At 37.2% G+C, this 16,505-nt stretch overlaps 1 protein-coding gene across 8 annotated transcripts in view; it reads right to left on the reverse strand.

Annotated features, from left to right (window-relative positions):
• The window catches only part of UTRN (utrophin), a 275,914-nt gene that overhangs the window by 64,024 nt on the left and 195,385 nt on the right, over positions 1–16,505 (reverse strand). For all 8 annotated transcript variants that reach the window (XM_075146239.1, XM_075146238.1, XM_075146237.1 and 5 more), the window contains 2 exons: positions 12,715–12,775; positions 875–936 (listed from right to left, as the gene is read on the reverse strand). In XM_075146239.1, the coding sequence (XP_075002340.1) occupies positions 875–936; positions 12,715–12,775 (123 nt within the window). The remainder of the gene's footprint in view (positions 1–874; positions 937–12,714; positions 12,776–16,505) is intronic.

Raw genomic sequence — 16,505 nt, forward strand, 5'->3', positions numbered from 1 at the left:
AATAAAGCGAACTGAGAAGTTGGGACCTCAGTCCAATCCACCTGCAGGGAAAGCCTCCTGACTCTGACAGGCCAGGACCTTCAGAGATTGGCACACCAGAAATCCTGACACTATCTTGGCACATGTAATACATATACATATAACAGAGGTTTACATACATATTATGCAGTGTTAAGTAGTTTCCAGACAAGTGCTCAAATAGAGTATGTTTCTCAAATAATTTACAACTCCATCAGACAACATTCAGGAAACAGAGGGCAACAAAGGTCACAGTAGCAGAGCAAAAAATGGCTTTTTAAGCCATAATTTCTATGCCATGACTTTGTAAACAGTGCTTTGAAAGGGACAGTCAGATAGCCATAAGTTCTATTTTAGAAACTGATGGGTATAGTAACATTTCTCCTCACTTAACAGTATTTTACCTTTTGGTCCTCAGAAAGGGAGATTTCACAGTAAATGTAAATGTTAGCAGGGCATGTTGAACTAGTTGTACCATAATATGGTCTAGCCTTTGCCGATAGAGTAGCTGCTCTGATTTATTACAAAAATTATTTCCCTGCAGACCGGCATCCTGCTTTAAACACGCGGACAGCCTGCATCATTGGACAATCCCTCATGGATTTAAAAGAAATAAACAAGATACTGCATCAAAGCATAGAGTCAGAGCATATTGTTCAGAATTAAAATTACTGAAAGGCAATAAACATGATGTGATCAAGGCAGTAGGTCTCTTGCAAAGAGTATCTCATTGCAAAATGGGAAATGCTTTGTTACACACACTTCAGGGCAACTCAGACGTGGTCAGCAAACAAATGAAGGCTTTTACTCACCGAATGAACATCACATAATGGTTTATTTTAAGCAATGCACTCACCTAAGGACTGGAAGAGATCAGTCATTTTAGGATGATCCCAACAGGTTGTCTGTGTCTCATGACTACAAAGGAATGACGTAATCAAAATTTCAGGCAACACACATACACACACAATGCAAAGGACAAAAACCCAAAAATACTTTGATTTTCTGTGTTTAAATGGCAAGGAATTCCTCAGCTCCTTAATTAAAATACATAATCTGTGCCATTCAGCTCCATGATTTTTTAATCACGAAGTAAGTTTGAGAATAGCCCACCCATATTTAACAGTAGTTACTTTTGATTCTAAATGTGACTGTATCAGTTGAACTCTGATCCTGAAGCTAAGAGGCACACTAAAAAGGTAAAAATGCAAAACTTCCTGCTGTTGTAACACAATAAAAATATTTGTGAAAACACTTTAAAAATAAAAAGCATTGAGGTTTTATTTCAGACTTTATTGCATATCTGAACACATGTATCAGAACACATACAACAATTTTAAACTTTATCTGCAACACGTTTAATGGAAAGCCTGATCACTCTTCACACACCCGATCAACAGGTGTCTTCATTTAGAGAGTGTGTTCTACACTAGCGTTCACAGCAGAGAGATTCAATAGGCAGCATCGCTTAACCCACCATTTAGCACTGCTGTTTCAGTTCACCAGGGTTTCAGCTATGCAGCCATAGGGGTCAAAATGTGTATTATGTCAGGTCTACTGAAATCTCCAATTCCCTTCTACAAGCCACATTTTACTTGTATTTCTGAATATTAATTGCTGGAATGATTGCACATTCTTACCTCACAAAGTATTTACATTTGAATTAGATTTGTAAGAAAATTAGAGAAATTGTATTAAAAACATCATAGCACTCCCTTTAAAAGTTAATAATGAAAATGAAATGATGCGAGGTTAGCAAATCTAACAATAATGAGCAAAGAATACCCCTTATTTCACCTTTGTTTCAATTTAAAAATTTTTATTGTGCACACAACTTTTTTTTCCCCACATACAGGTGTACTTGGTTGTAAATAATGACTTTAAATGGCACTTTGCCCTTAAATGTAGTGGATTGTAGCTTCAATTGGTATATATAAATGGCCGTACCTCAGTGGGTGCTCAGTAATTCATCATCATTGATTTTTTTTTTTTTTTAAATTGAGAAGCCAAACAAGAATGAACCCTTTTATGCTAAGTGATGCAAAATAAATGGGATAGAAGGTCCCTGCTCCAAAAAGCTACAGAGACAGGACAGGTACCACAAAAGGGAGGCAGGCTCCAAACAAAGTAAGTGCTGAGGGCCCTTCCTTACATTACCCTTTGAGATACACTAGTGGAAAGTGCATGCATTGGGTCTCTGCCTAGGGGGTACGATCCCCACTTCACCAGTGTGATCCTTCCAGCTTTGAGTCTGGTCTAGGTCTCCAGTCAGCTTCTCTTTGTCAGTAGGCTTAACTCTCTCTGCCATGGGTCTCATTTGTATATCTGGCACCATCACAACTTTGTGAGGTGTTTTTCATGGAAGACAAAATATGTATTTCCTACTAATATAGTAGGTATAAATCCTCTTTTCCCTCTTTGTGATAATTCCCTAGGAGACGACTGAAAGGAGAGAAACGCATATGATTACATTTAAACAAGAGAGATTTTCACAGCATGCAATCAAAAAAACATCTTCTGTTAGCCCTTGATTGACTCTGAAATACTGTAGTAAACGCTCCCCAATTAAGAACAACACTGAAGTACATCTTTACATCTGAACACATTTTCCTGAACTGAAACTTTTATTTGGTTTCAGTTTGATAATATTATCACATGAATTACGTTCACGTTTCAAATTCTGAATGAGGTCATCAGGGCTCTGATATGCTGAACTCCAAAGCTAAGGTGTACCAGCATCTAAATCAGTGTTTCTGCAGTTTCTAGAACGACACTTTTAAAACAGCACTATGTTTATCCTTCTCCAGAAAAGTCATTTCAAAAGCAAGCAGCTTGACAATTATTTTCCTGGAAGGGGCACACCAATAAATCATCATGAAGCCAACCACAACAAAAAAGGATGTATCTGGGTTTGGTGCTGTGCTAAAGTAAAGGCAATTGACTGTCCAGCATTCTCAAAAACCCTGGTATAAAAAACCTGTACAGTATGTATTAGAAAGAAGAAGAAAATATACAGCTTCAGTAAACAGGAACAGAAAATACAATATAATGACTCGTACTGATCAACTTATTAAATAACCTCAAAACTGGTCCTGAAGCTGCAATATCTGCAGTATCATGTTAAGCAGGGTGCCATCATTATAATGTTGAACACTTAGAATTGATTTCTGTCGACAAAACCCATTGCAACTGCCCACAGAAATGGATCCAATATGTGATCAGTTTAATAAAGCTTCTTTTAAGGAAATTGTTTCACCTCAATTCCTCTGACCAAGCGGGGGAAAAAAAACCAAACCACAAAACCAAAAAAACAAACCACAAATGAACAAAACAAAACAAAAAAAAGGACCAAGACTGGTGATTTTATTGTCAACATCATAAGTGAAAAGGATTTCTTAGGATTTTCTGAGAAAAGGCTCTTAACTAAAACATCTTCAAATTTCTATGTCAGAAGTAAAGGTAGGTGGCAGTACTGTGATAGAAACTTTAAATATATGTATATATAAAAATACATTTCAGTCTATTTTAAATGCTAAAATATTAGTGCAAACACTGCATGTAAACAACATGCAATTTAGCTGAGTCAAATCCTGTTTACTGCCTCAGAAGAAACTATCATGTTAAAATTAGCCATGATGGTAAAAACTTTGCTGAATCGTAGCCTTTGTTTTTGAGTTCACCATCTTCTGGCATTAAAAAAATATGTTTCCATGAAGAAATCCATTTCCTACTTGTGGGGTGCTGCAAGGATCTCACCTGGGAAGCACTGCAGAAGTGCAAAGGTTTATTAGCAGCAAATGCCTCTCTACACAAACCTCAATGGATCGATAGCAGAAGTTCATTTGAAATTCTTCTTGTCTTGCAGCAAATTGTTAATTTTTGCTAGGTCCAAAGAGACCTTTTCTCTTTTTTTATTTAAAAAAAAAGAAAAAAAAAAGATAAATACTTAGATAAATCCTTGCTTTCCCCCCTCTCCACCTCCAGAAATATACTGATATACTCCAGTACACATTAAGTAATGCTTAATTAGGATGTGGGCAGATCTAATTGTGATTCCAGCTTCTAAGTAATTTATAAACCCACATGCAATGAATAAGAGCTGATATTACCAACCAAGCTTTTTCCTTAAATCAGGTTTCCAAGATTTAAGAACAAACAACAGTTTCATTATTGAAATGGTATGCTTTAAGTAATAGTTTCAGTAGCAGTTTTATCTGAAAGACTAAAACCTATTCTAATCATGACGACATACCATGTAAAAATGATGTTATTTTTCTATTTTGTGTGTGCTTAACACGAAGCAGAAAAAGGTGGAGATATCCAAAATCTCTGTATCCTGCACTATCATCTTATTTCTCCATTTAATGTAGTAAATACCTGAACAGCTAAATTTTCCCTTTACAGAAAAACACAGAACATTAAATGTAGACCTAATAAAATAATGACCAAAAAATATTTTTATGTTCCTATTTTCATTTGAAAGAGAAATACATTTGTGCAAGACTGTGTGTAGACTAATAATGTTTTAAAACTTATCACTCAGTTCTTTTGTACACCACACGTGGTAGCTACCTGCCAGTAGGATTATGCGAGAAAGGAGGCCCCATGAACACCATCTGATGGAACAGAAAAAAGGCCAGAGAATCCCTTCATCTGGACTTGCCCATAATTACCCAAAAGTCAGTACCACCTGACAGCTGCTAAATGACTACGCAAGGTGAATGTGATTATGTCAGCCTCATCCCAAAACACCTAGCAAGAAACCACCCGTAACAGCTGGGCAATCCTGCACACAGATCCAGCAGAGAAGAGGAATTGGCTTAGAGCAAGTCAATCACCAACTCAACAGTCCACTCAGGTCAAAGGAGGCAGCGACTCCACTGCCACGGGCAGTGCCACTACCGCCACCGAATATATTCCATGGATAGGCTTCATTTTCGAGACAGAAGACACAAAAGCCAGACTACACTGGACAGAGCTAAGGAAAAAACAAATGTGACTGTAAATTTAAAGAGGGCTATAAAAATCTGGGGGAGAGGGGAGGAATCAGTCTCAACAGCAACATTTCTTAATGTAACATTTTGTTTGATAACAATTTCATAACAGGCGGGGACTTTTATGCGGACACAAATTGATTTTCACAGGAAAAAAAAATGGCTGTGCAGATAACCTTCCTACGCGACAAATAAAACTGTCAGAGAAAGGAGTCATTTTATTATGCGCTCCAAACAGGAGGCATGAAAGACGAAGTGCATTCTGGTGATTTGGTTTGTAAAGCAGCTCTTTGAAATAAGATCCATCTTCCTCTGCTGTAGCTACAGTAGCTTTTGTGTTACTGATGCAAGACTAACGCAAGCAGATCAAGCACTGAGAAACGCGCTCAGAAACTTTACAGTATTGGACGGTCTGTAACTGAAGAGACAGACTTGATGAAATTGAGGGAGACCTTTCTGATAGGGATCCCGGAGCTCCTTTTTATGCAAGTTCACAACATAGCAACCTATTGTAAAATATGCACCGCAGTAGTTACAACTGCCTGTCAGTTATTGCCCAGAGAGTAAAAGCAGACTTGGATGTTCCCCTGCTTCTCTGATACCTTGCCAAAATAACATACAAGACATCAGACTTACAAGAACAAGGAAATTGATAAGCAAAAGATTACACAATTTCTTTGTCTTTGTTTTACATGTATATGCGGAAGATGTCATCCTTAGAGCAAAGGACCAGAAATTGCTAAATTGCTAATTACCAGAGCTGCTAAAACAAGGTAAGCAACTAAAGCAGTATGCAATTCACTCATAGAAGTGCTGCAGTCATTTTCTGAAGTTTTCCAGGCAAAATGATTTTACTACACCATGAAGAGAGCTCCAACTTGATTCCTCTGGAGGCCATAACTTCTGGTAAGTCCCAGAAGGCAATTAGGTAAAATTGGATGGATTGTTTTCACCACAGAGAGACAACAGGAAGTCTTCAGAAAATCCAGCCCTGCTAGCAACTATCTGCTAAGAATGTGAAGAAATGCCATTTTCTGTATTCTTCTATAGAAAATCTGTAACCCCCAATGATGGAAAACTAAGCCTGTGGAGAAGCTAACGGAAATCTAAATTTGGAATGATGCTGAAGTTAGATGGAAAAAAAATGAATTTTACATGATAACTTGTGAAAATACATAAGTAGTTTATCATTTTTAGTCATCTCACTGAATTCTGAAAAGACTCAAAACAAGCATTTAACCAAGAGCAGACAAATCTATAGAGTCTTCCCGCTCTGTTACAACTACCGTGGTAGTTCTGTCCCAGGTCGCAGTGACACTCGTGCCAAGGAGCACCTTCTCTCACAAGTACTCTACTAGCTTCAGGAAGAACTACTTGTAGAGTGAGGTGATATTTACTCTGAGTGAAAGTGAACAACAGTTGGGCTCATTATTCATCTTGCACGTAGATGGCACTGGATAAAAAGAACTTTTCAAGGTCTACAGCAGCTGAAGTTACGAGATTTCATTCTGCACAGTGGTAGCATGAGAAGGGATTTCTGCTACGACAGAAATGAGCTGGTCTACAGGACAGTAACACAAGTAGTGTGAACATGTTACATCTTCCCACACGGATCAGTCAGGGAAGAATAAAAAGTGCTTTGCTGAGCCACAAGAGAATTCATTGTGTGGTTTTTTTTTGGTTAGTATCAAAAGACTGAGTTATTCAGAGTAAGAGTCTCCCAGGTGTCTTCTGCCAAAACTTACTGACGCAATATAAGCCACGCAGCAAAACATGCATCCACGAAGAGATTATATGACAAAACAGTGTAATTTTAAAAGTCTAAATGCATTTGTGTAAATTTTACTAACCAAAAATAAACATTATAACCATAAAATATTCCAACTCTAAAAAACTACATATTAATGAAGTGCTCTAAAGCTCAAATGACAAACTTCTACCCTTACAATCTGTTTCTTATCTGTTATGTTTGCTGGCAGCTTTCTAATTATAATTGGCGAAGATAATCCTTGTTAAAAAACACTTCCTGGTTGTAAATAAAGACCTGAGAAACAGTTAGCATGTCATTTAACTTATGATCTCTAGAAATAAAAGAACAGTCCTGTTGAAATGAATGGAGTAAGTTGTAAATCTCCAGGTGTTTCAAGATGCCCATGGAATTGTGAAAGAAAATTCAATTCGTTCTTCTTTAGCTTTTTGTCTACAAGAAAGAAAACTAGAGACAGGTTTGTGGGTTTTTTATCATTTCTTAGCACAGACAAGGCCTACATCTGTGTTGATAATCACTGGCAATCATTGAGCAGACACTGAAACAGTACTCTGGCATATGTTAAGTAGCTTGCTGATCCTGTAGTCATTTGCACAAAACATTAACTGAAATCAGGATCTTTACTGACCACTAATGAATCAACAGCACTCAGAACTCTGACTTTGCTGCCCTTGCCAAATTTCAAATGGCATAACATCATCCCCACTTCATAAATATGTCATGGTGCTCTATCTAGGTACCGTATGTTTTCTTTTTTTTAAGCCATTAGAAAATACTGTTTTGTGGTGAAAAAGAGTTGGCATAATGCATTGCAAGGGTAAAGTATATTAGAAGTTGGTGGAGCAATTTATATGCAGATATTTTGAAATCCCTCCAGAGAAAACGTACTACTGCATTTCTTTAATAGAAAATGAAGACCAGCACAAGAACTGGTAATTGAAGCAAGTCTCAAAAACGGAATCCTGTATTACCTCTTTCTGCAAATTATATTTTATTTTCCCTTCTAAGGGAAAAACTTCTTAATACTTCTAAGAATGGGGTTATGGATATAGCTAGAATAAGGAAAAAAGTTAAATTTCCCAGTTCCATTAGTACTCCCGCTCTTCCCCATACAGGCATAAAACAAACATCAGGAAAGACTTCCTGAAGAGTCTTGAAAAAAATGGAGAAGTAGAAAGCATTTTATTCCTGTCCCCCATAAAGTTGAACATGAAATAGGAGGTGATAAAATGGGATGTTTAAGATGTTGGTCATGCCAGCCTCTTTGCAGGATGACAGAAAAGTAACCAGGTGACTATGGAGTTTGATATTGATTAATTTAACGATTACACCAAGAAATTGCTCTCCCTATGTAATGCCCTGCATGAGATTAAACTCATTGTGACCCTTTCTATATTACTCTTTTATTTCTTCTGCACAGTACAAATATCTAATAATTTATAGCACTGAAAGGCACACAGCTGAAGAACACTTAAATTACAGTTAGAAGAACAACAGTGAGAAATACCAGGGTAATTATGTTTTCTGCACATTCCTTTCAGTTCATCGTGTATTCCTCAAAGATGTTTAACAATCATACATAGTGTCTCCTTTATTCTTCTGCTTCTCTTTAGAATATTTTTATAGAAGTGCTATGTAATGTAGGCTTTATTTTTTTCATTTTCTGTTATAGAGGCCAAGCATGCCTTATTTGTGTGATTCAAATAGTTATAAATGCACAACAGCAGAAAACTCTCCTTATTAAATCTCAAACCTTTGAAAACCAACCTATGAAATACGTATTCAATGGCAAGTTTGCGAAACCTTTTGTCCAAACTTCACACTTTTATTGCCAAAAATGGATTAGTAAATATTGTGCCTGCTGTGCTGTATCCCCCTCCATACTGCTCATTAGTCCCATTCTCTTTTATAAAGTATGAAAGACTAAGCTTTTTTTTTAACAGCATTGAAATATTACAGAATCAAGTTTTCATTGATTGAATTCTGCTGCAGCAGAGAAGACTGAGACTACAGAAATACAAAACTTCTATCAATTGTCATTAAGAAAAAAAATGAAACAGGAGGCAAAAAGGACTAAATAAAATCACATCAACAAAAGCAAAGCCATTTGGCAAATTTAGTTTACATAGTAAGACAATTCAAGAGGAGAAAAGAGACAGGCTAAATCATGTGTGTAGGTTCAGTTCAACCAAACATCTGCCACAGCCCAGGGCGCACACACCTTGATAAACTTGGGCTCAATGAATTATAAATCCTTCTTCCAGCCAAGCAGAACAGTCACTCCTTTCCAAAATGCCTCAGACCCAGACTGCCTCAGTCTGAACTTATGGGGCAGAGGAGTTTGTACACTGGCTTTTTAATCTTTCACATGCCTCCGTTACAACCCCAGAAAGGCCGGACATGCCAACCGTTAGTAAATAGGGTGGGGAGAACAAACTGCACTCCAAAGCCACCACGGTGTGCTGGCACACTGAGGACCTCTTTCTCTGAGACACTTCTCCCTATGCATACAAGTGCAAGTTACCTCTGGCATCAGGAAACAAACAGAATAAATGCTGCTCATCTGAAAATACAGACGTCTTGCATCATTTTGACATTGTCCTTACAGATTCATTGCTACCTAAAGTGCTCCCTCCTGCCTTCTCAGCTGCAGTTCCCTAATTTTTTTTTTTAAACTCGATTCTCCACGTGCAATAAAACTGTGAAGAGTGCAGTATTTTTTTTAAATACTCAACAGAAGTAACTACATCATCATCTTCACTTGTGAATATTTTACATTTCTCATTCAAGGACACTCACAAAAAGCAACTGAAATGAACTAAAGGTATGAATTTATGGTTGTCTAAGAAGAGTGTATGTTCTTATTCAGAATTAAAGTAGCCTGATTTCAATTAGCATTTATTTCCCTTTCAAAATTAATTTTAAAAAATTCTCATTTTTCAGCCACCAATCATTGAATCATACTTTTATTCTCCTTCTTCTGCTGTTTTTCCTCCTTATTCCATAAAGTGAACTGATACCTTAAACTTTCTCTCTGAACATACAAGTCTTGCTGTAAAAACAGTAAATATAATTGCTCTCGAATGATACAGTTATTGAGACTCATCATAACTGTTCCTTCTCATGCTGTGTTTTACATCCAAGGTACCTTACTCAAAGAGGTTAATACAATTAAACAAAAAAAGTAAGAAAATTAACTTAATCTTTGCCTCTTTCCCAGAATTTCTGTCTATATAAACAACCACCATTAAATCCTGTTGACTGTTCTCTTGAATTGTATTATGAAAGCTCATTCAATCACTCCAATCAAATAAGTTTTTGTGTCAGCATCATTTTCCTCTCTTCTTTAAACTGTATCTGAAATTAGGGAATAGACGAAAATTTAAAAGAATATTTAAAGCTAAGGGTACTCTCCAGCCTGATCATACCAAAGCAAATAAAGTTCAGAATCAGCTCTTTGCTGCTTTGTTTTCCACAACTCTGTGTTTTACCTAGCTCCTGCTAACACTGAAGTTTAGATCAGTAAGCAATAAGAAATGGAGGAAACTGCCAAAGTCAGTCTGCTTGTCAGACAGTGAAGTTACTGAAATTCAGTATTCCTCCTCAAGCTTTTTAAAATAAATAAATCCTACTGGTTACATGTAACATTATTCTTCTCTTTCAGGACACAAGAATCGAGACATTGCTTCAGCAGCATGTATCATATTGAAAGTAAGGAGAGATTACTGGAAAAGTGTTCTTTAAGATGAAGTAGTTAATTCTGTTGACTTCATTAAAGCTATCCTCAAAATAAACCAGTGGTCTCTGCTTCTATAAAGACCTCGACCCTCAGAGAACTTGCCCTACACTTCTGCCCCTTTATCAAACTTCCTGTGCAAGACCATTAAAACAATTTTTGAGATGCTGGGGTTTCTCAGCCCCAACTGGCTTCATTCCCCAATCTAGCTCCAAGGCAGCCAACACACTATTATGAGAGCAAGCCCACAGTTTCAGTGGATACTTTGCCACCAAGCTGTGTGCTTGCAGGATTGCACCTAGTGCACACACTGGAAAGACTTTCTTCTGAACTAGTCATGATAAAAAAAGATTTCTCAAAAACTGAACTCTGGCTGAGGTGGGGCAAGGGAGATGCCCAGAAACTCAAAAAATGTATTATGAAGTATGAAAAAAGGATATGCATATGAAATATTCAAGTTAAAAATCTTTGCTTTGCTCAGCACAGATCAGAAGCTTTAATTTTAGTCTGTGGTGGTAGGATTGTCCATCTGTTGTGGTGGTAGGACTATCCATCCTATCTCTATCCTCCAACTCTGAATGTACCTGCGAGCCCCACAGACCCCTCTGCAGGCCAACTCACACCTGGTAAACACTCCCAACTTCAGCTACCAGCTCTGGTCAGGTAGAGTAGGATTGTGAATTGCCATCTTTCAATGCCCGCTAAGGACCTACCCAAAAGAAAAAAAAGACTGTTTCAGGGTAGTGTTCCTCTGGCTCTCTGTAGTTTGATACTTCAGCATTTTCTTTGAATTACTGCTGTAGGTGTGAGCATTTTAATTACACTGCTGCCCGAGTCCGGGCAGTCAGTGTGCCTCCACATCCAACCTCTGCCCTCTCCTCTCCCATTCAGGGCTGAGGGAGGAACCTCTCCTCCAGCGTGTCACAGCTTTCTGTTGCTTCTTGCAAAACTTCTCAGCAGAGGCGCAAATGCTTTTATAGAGAATTCAAGGATCTTTACAGTAGGTTTTTCCTTTTTCTAGTTACCTACCCAGACCCTTTAAAAAAAATTAATCTTCATATCACAGTTTAAAAACAACCATCACACTTCAAGAATGACGACAATAGGTTTGATGGACATAGGTTTACCATTACATGCTTTTCAAAGCTCTCACAAGCACTGAAATTGTTTGAAACACAAAACATGGCGCTCAGATTTACAACAGAGCAATATACAGTAGTATAAAGTCCTCACTGATGATCTTTTAGAATGAATTATCTGCAGGTCCAATTCATAGTCATCCTACAGACTTAAAAAACCTACTTTTTTCCCAAACTCAAACTGATAATATTTTAACAGAGATTTCCTTCAGCCTAAAATGAACCACTTTGGGTCTGGCTTACTATACACTGTACCTTCTTAAAGTTTTGTTTACCTCTCTGACAAAAAGCTATCCTTCTCTCAAAGCTGCAATCTTTGACCTTTAAAGTATTGGCAAACACTACATAAATAAATGTTGATGGAATGAGAAAACCCAAGTTAAGGATTGTTCTGAGTAGAACACATCAAAATCTCCATACCTCCATAACCTAGTATTTCTGATTATTTTCAAAATAAATATCTCGACCATTCCTCTTGGTAACCAAGGTATTTGTACAATTTTTGTCAATATTTACATTAATTTTACATTTACATTAATATCAAGCACTAAAAAAACTTCCATAAAGAAAAGAAAATGACAGAAGGACAATCAACACGTCTATTTCTGAAGGAATTTTTCACAAAATGATGAATGGGCTCTATAGATATTAGTCACCACCGTTCTGCTATAGGTTATAAACTTTGCGTTTTTAAATACATTATGTATTCAGCTTTTTTCCCTTTACTCTACAGTTTATACCCTGGGTGAGCCACACATATAAGAACAAGCATAGTTTGAATACTAATACTGTATTACACTGGAGCATCTCTGCTGTTTCCCATCTATTTGAGTGGGGTTTTTAGTTAGGGTTTGTCGTTGGTTTCTTTTTACATATTTCTAAATTATACAGTATGCAAAGCAATAAACATGAAAATATATAGTATATGCAGCATAACACTATGTAGAGAAACTCTTGATAACATTTCTAGTTACTACTCAGTACCTATGTTTTTCTGCCAGGTTATGGTGATAAGACCCTCTGTTATGCTTCAGGAAAAAAGAATCAAGGCAAACTTACTTGATATAATAGGGCACTTTGTTATGTGAAACAGATCTCTGCCATGGAAACTGTACTGAGGCTGAGGAAATAAAGAGAAGGTAATTATTAGAAAGCACCTGTCAAATAAAAAAACCCCAACTATCTTTATTTTATTTCTTTATTTTACAATTAAAACCGTTAAATAAAATGGGAACAATTAAAATTTCCCAGACAACTTTCAGTAATTAGAAAATCAGCTAGAGAAAGCAACAGCAATCTATCAAGATGATTCTAGGTATCTATTTGATGCCAGGCTGGAAATAAAACAAATGTGGTGATTCTACTTCAAAGAAGGATAATAAATTCTGATCAAGCAAGCTATCTGTCCAGGGAAAATGGAGACACTGGTTTTCCTACCTACATAGAATTATTATCAGTTTAAGCTTTGAAAATAAATGCTTCCACTATTATAATTAATGCTCTGCAACAGAACAAAGAAGAGACACATTAACCTTATTTTTATTAGTTACAACCCTTAGCTCCTATTTGCAACTCAAATTAATATTGATTAACACTGTATGACCAACAAAAAAAGGCATTAAACCCTGTCTTTGCACTCCTTGCTGAACAGCGGTAATCTTTGCAGAATTTATGCAAGTCTGATACATCAACAGATATCATCCATAACATCAAGAAACCTTCTAGACACTGAGTTGCAAAAGGCACGAAGTCATACATGACACTACAACTCTGCTTATCTAAAGATCCCAGGAGATGAAAGGGGAAAAAGTGTTCAGGCCAACAGGACTGCTGGTGCACAACTTAAAAGAACCTATTTACTGAAGAACCATAGGTACGCATATGTCCTACCAGTAATTACTAGACTAGTGCCTGGTTAATTAGGGTTTTATCATAGAAAAAACTCACTTCACTAGATTTACTGTAGAAGCAGAGATTGAAAGAACAGGTAGGAATAACTGATCATCACAATGGGACAAATTTGTACTGTACACATACGCCAACACTTCCAAGACAGAGTGCCTACTCTTAGGTGCTAACACCCCTATTTAAAAACCTGTAAAATGAGACACAGCTTTGATCCACATTGGATCTGAAGTAATTAAACTCTCAATTAATGTAATTTTCTGCAAGCATGGCCCACTTCAGAGCTTATCCCTCTTTGGAAAAAAAATCCATTTGAAAGTAACTCTCTCCTCTTCCCCTCCGGCGGCAGCAAAGACTTACCAGCCAGGTCACCCTCACAGGCTGGTGCTGCTGCAGAGGCAGGCAGGTCTCGCCCTGCTCCCAGCCGGCTGGTCCCTGAGCAGTTTAATGGCCGTGACCCCCTCCTGGACCACACAAAACTTCATGGCTCATAATTTAAGAAACATTTATGTACTGAAAGACAGATTAACTGGGAAGAATACTTGGCAAACTACAGGAACCAAGTAAACCACATTATTCACTGGAAAAAATAGAGAAAATCCCATATCACTATTTAAAGAATAACATTTGCAATAAAGAAGTAGGTAGTTACCTGGTAAAGAAAAAACATAGTAAAGGCTAAATGCTCAAATAGAGGTAGTTAACTAAAAAATAATCCTTAAACATTCATAACTCTGAAAAAAGAAAAAAAAAAAAATCAACCAGATTGGTGAAGGCGGCCATCAGCTTTAGAGTTTCATTCTTCATTATTGCAATTTGGCACCTATGGTGGCTCCAGTACTACTACACTAATTATGTCAGCTAACTAAGAAGAAAAATCTGGCCACAGTTTGCTAGGTACAATTTATGTGCTATGACAGACTATAGATACTCTGCACTGACACAGATATGGACTAAACAACATAATAAATTAAATTGTTAATTATTACGGACCAAGTCATACTCTATTTATTTGGGAACAATCTTTCTGAAAACCTTGCCAGTTCTCTGCTGCATGGAACTCTGCAAAAATGAAATTCCCATTCTTTTTTTAAAATCAGTTTCTCAATGAAAACTGAACAGAGTAGTTATCGATTCTGGCACTCACTAGCAGGCCTGCAGATATTAGTAAGGTTGGACATCACTCAGGAGATGCTTTGAGCAGGCCACTTGAAGACCTAGGCTATTTGTTAGGGAACATGCGGAGTCAGCGCTCCGTGGATGTTCATGGATTCTTCTAAGAAAGTATACAAGAAACACAACAGAGAGGAGTGGATCTTGGGCCTTAGAAAATAAATGGATTACACAGAAAACAAGTTATTGTTTCTAAAGGCAGGAGACAGCAAAACAATCTTTTTGCAAAGAATAACAGACTATAAGGATTCTTCATCTTTATCCGTATTAGGGATGTGTAAAATTTACCAATCAGTAACTAACTTGCAAGGAGCTTACTTTGCATCTCAAAAGCACTGAATAAAAGAGCAATCAAATTCTGCTTAATACTGATGGAAGGGGAAAAATAGCTCAGCAAAGAGAGGGATCATAGATTGTAGTGGCCAACTAATACTGCTTTACCTCAGCCTCCTACTGCAGGACATTTTAGGAAGGGCCAATGTCATATTGTTTGCTAGTCTTCAAAAATATTCTGAAGCACTTTCTTAACGATGTCTGGGTGAATCCATGTAATTCATGTTCCAAGAACTCCAACAGCAGTATTAAACGCTGCACTGTGTCTTTTTAGTAGAGAAACGTTACTAGCGACTGCAGAGGTGAAATCACTGCATTAAGGGGGCTGGAATCAGGGTGCTAGATAATCTCATCTAGGCTCCATTTCCCATGAAAGGTTGGGCCAGACGATCTTTTGAGGTCCCTTCCAACCTGGGCTATTCTACGATTCTATGAATCTGATGAACAGGTAGAAAAAGGTGTTTTGCTAGCACAAATTACTGATTAAATGACAAGTGGGAGCTAGTTAGCTGAAAATGGTATGATGGCAAGCTATGGTCTCTTGTTAGGATTTGGAGGAAGAGTAACAGGTAAGTGAGGTAAATTTAAAATAGCTGCTGTCAAATGAGCACAGATAAAAACCTCCCCTCTAATTCAGAAGTGCAACTTAGGAGATAAAGATTTGCACGAGACATACATATCGCAATCTTGGTTTTAGGAGTTTGAGGTTATTTTATTCAGACTACCGCTCTACTTGTTCCTCACAGTTAGAAGTCATTAATGGCTGCTAAAAAGGTTTGAAAAATTTGATTTAGAATATGCACTATTTCAACCTGTCAGGATAAAACCTTCATTTTTCCAGATTTAACGATTTTTTTATTACTTTCCTTTTGAAGTTATTGTCCCTGAGTTTCATTTAACTGACTTTATATAAAAGTTGTAGGTATTAAGGTCTGTGATTCTGTCTAGTTCAAGGTCTTAAAACAATTTTTTTTTTTTTTAAGAAGTTTTTACTGTAGTTTGTGTGGGGAAGGAGGTTGATTGTTTTTAACAAATAATTTAAATGGGTAACTGCATATTATTTAGTTTTGCAGGACTGTGGTACTTGGCTATAGCTCTTTGCAGGTACCTACCAACATCCGTTCTGGAAACTTTCCCTTCTTGACTTTTGTATGTAACGTAAACTGAATGTCTCCTTAAGCCTGGAGAAGATGCCCTAAGCAAGGCTGAGGCATGCTGATAAGGCACTGCATAGTCTCTTTGGACATAATTCTATGAATGTTTTATCCAGCAACAAAGCTAGTTCACCACTCAGTCTTGTGAATGCAATTATTTGTTGTGGCATGCTGTAAGCCAAATCAAGGAAATGATCCAGGTCAAGGCAAAGAAAAGCAGCCAACCTTGCCTCGCAGGCTTCCTTGTTTTACATGTGGACTCTTTCACTGATTTTTTTTTTTTCC

The sequence above is a fragment of the Calonectris borealis genome, chromosome 3, assembly GCF_964195595.1.
Source record: "Calonectris borealis chromosome 3, bCalBor7.hap1.2, whole genome shotgun sequence".
Classification (NCBI taxonomy): domain Eukaryota; kingdom Metazoa; phylum Chordata; class Aves; order Procellariiformes; family Procellariidae; genus Calonectris; species Calonectris borealis.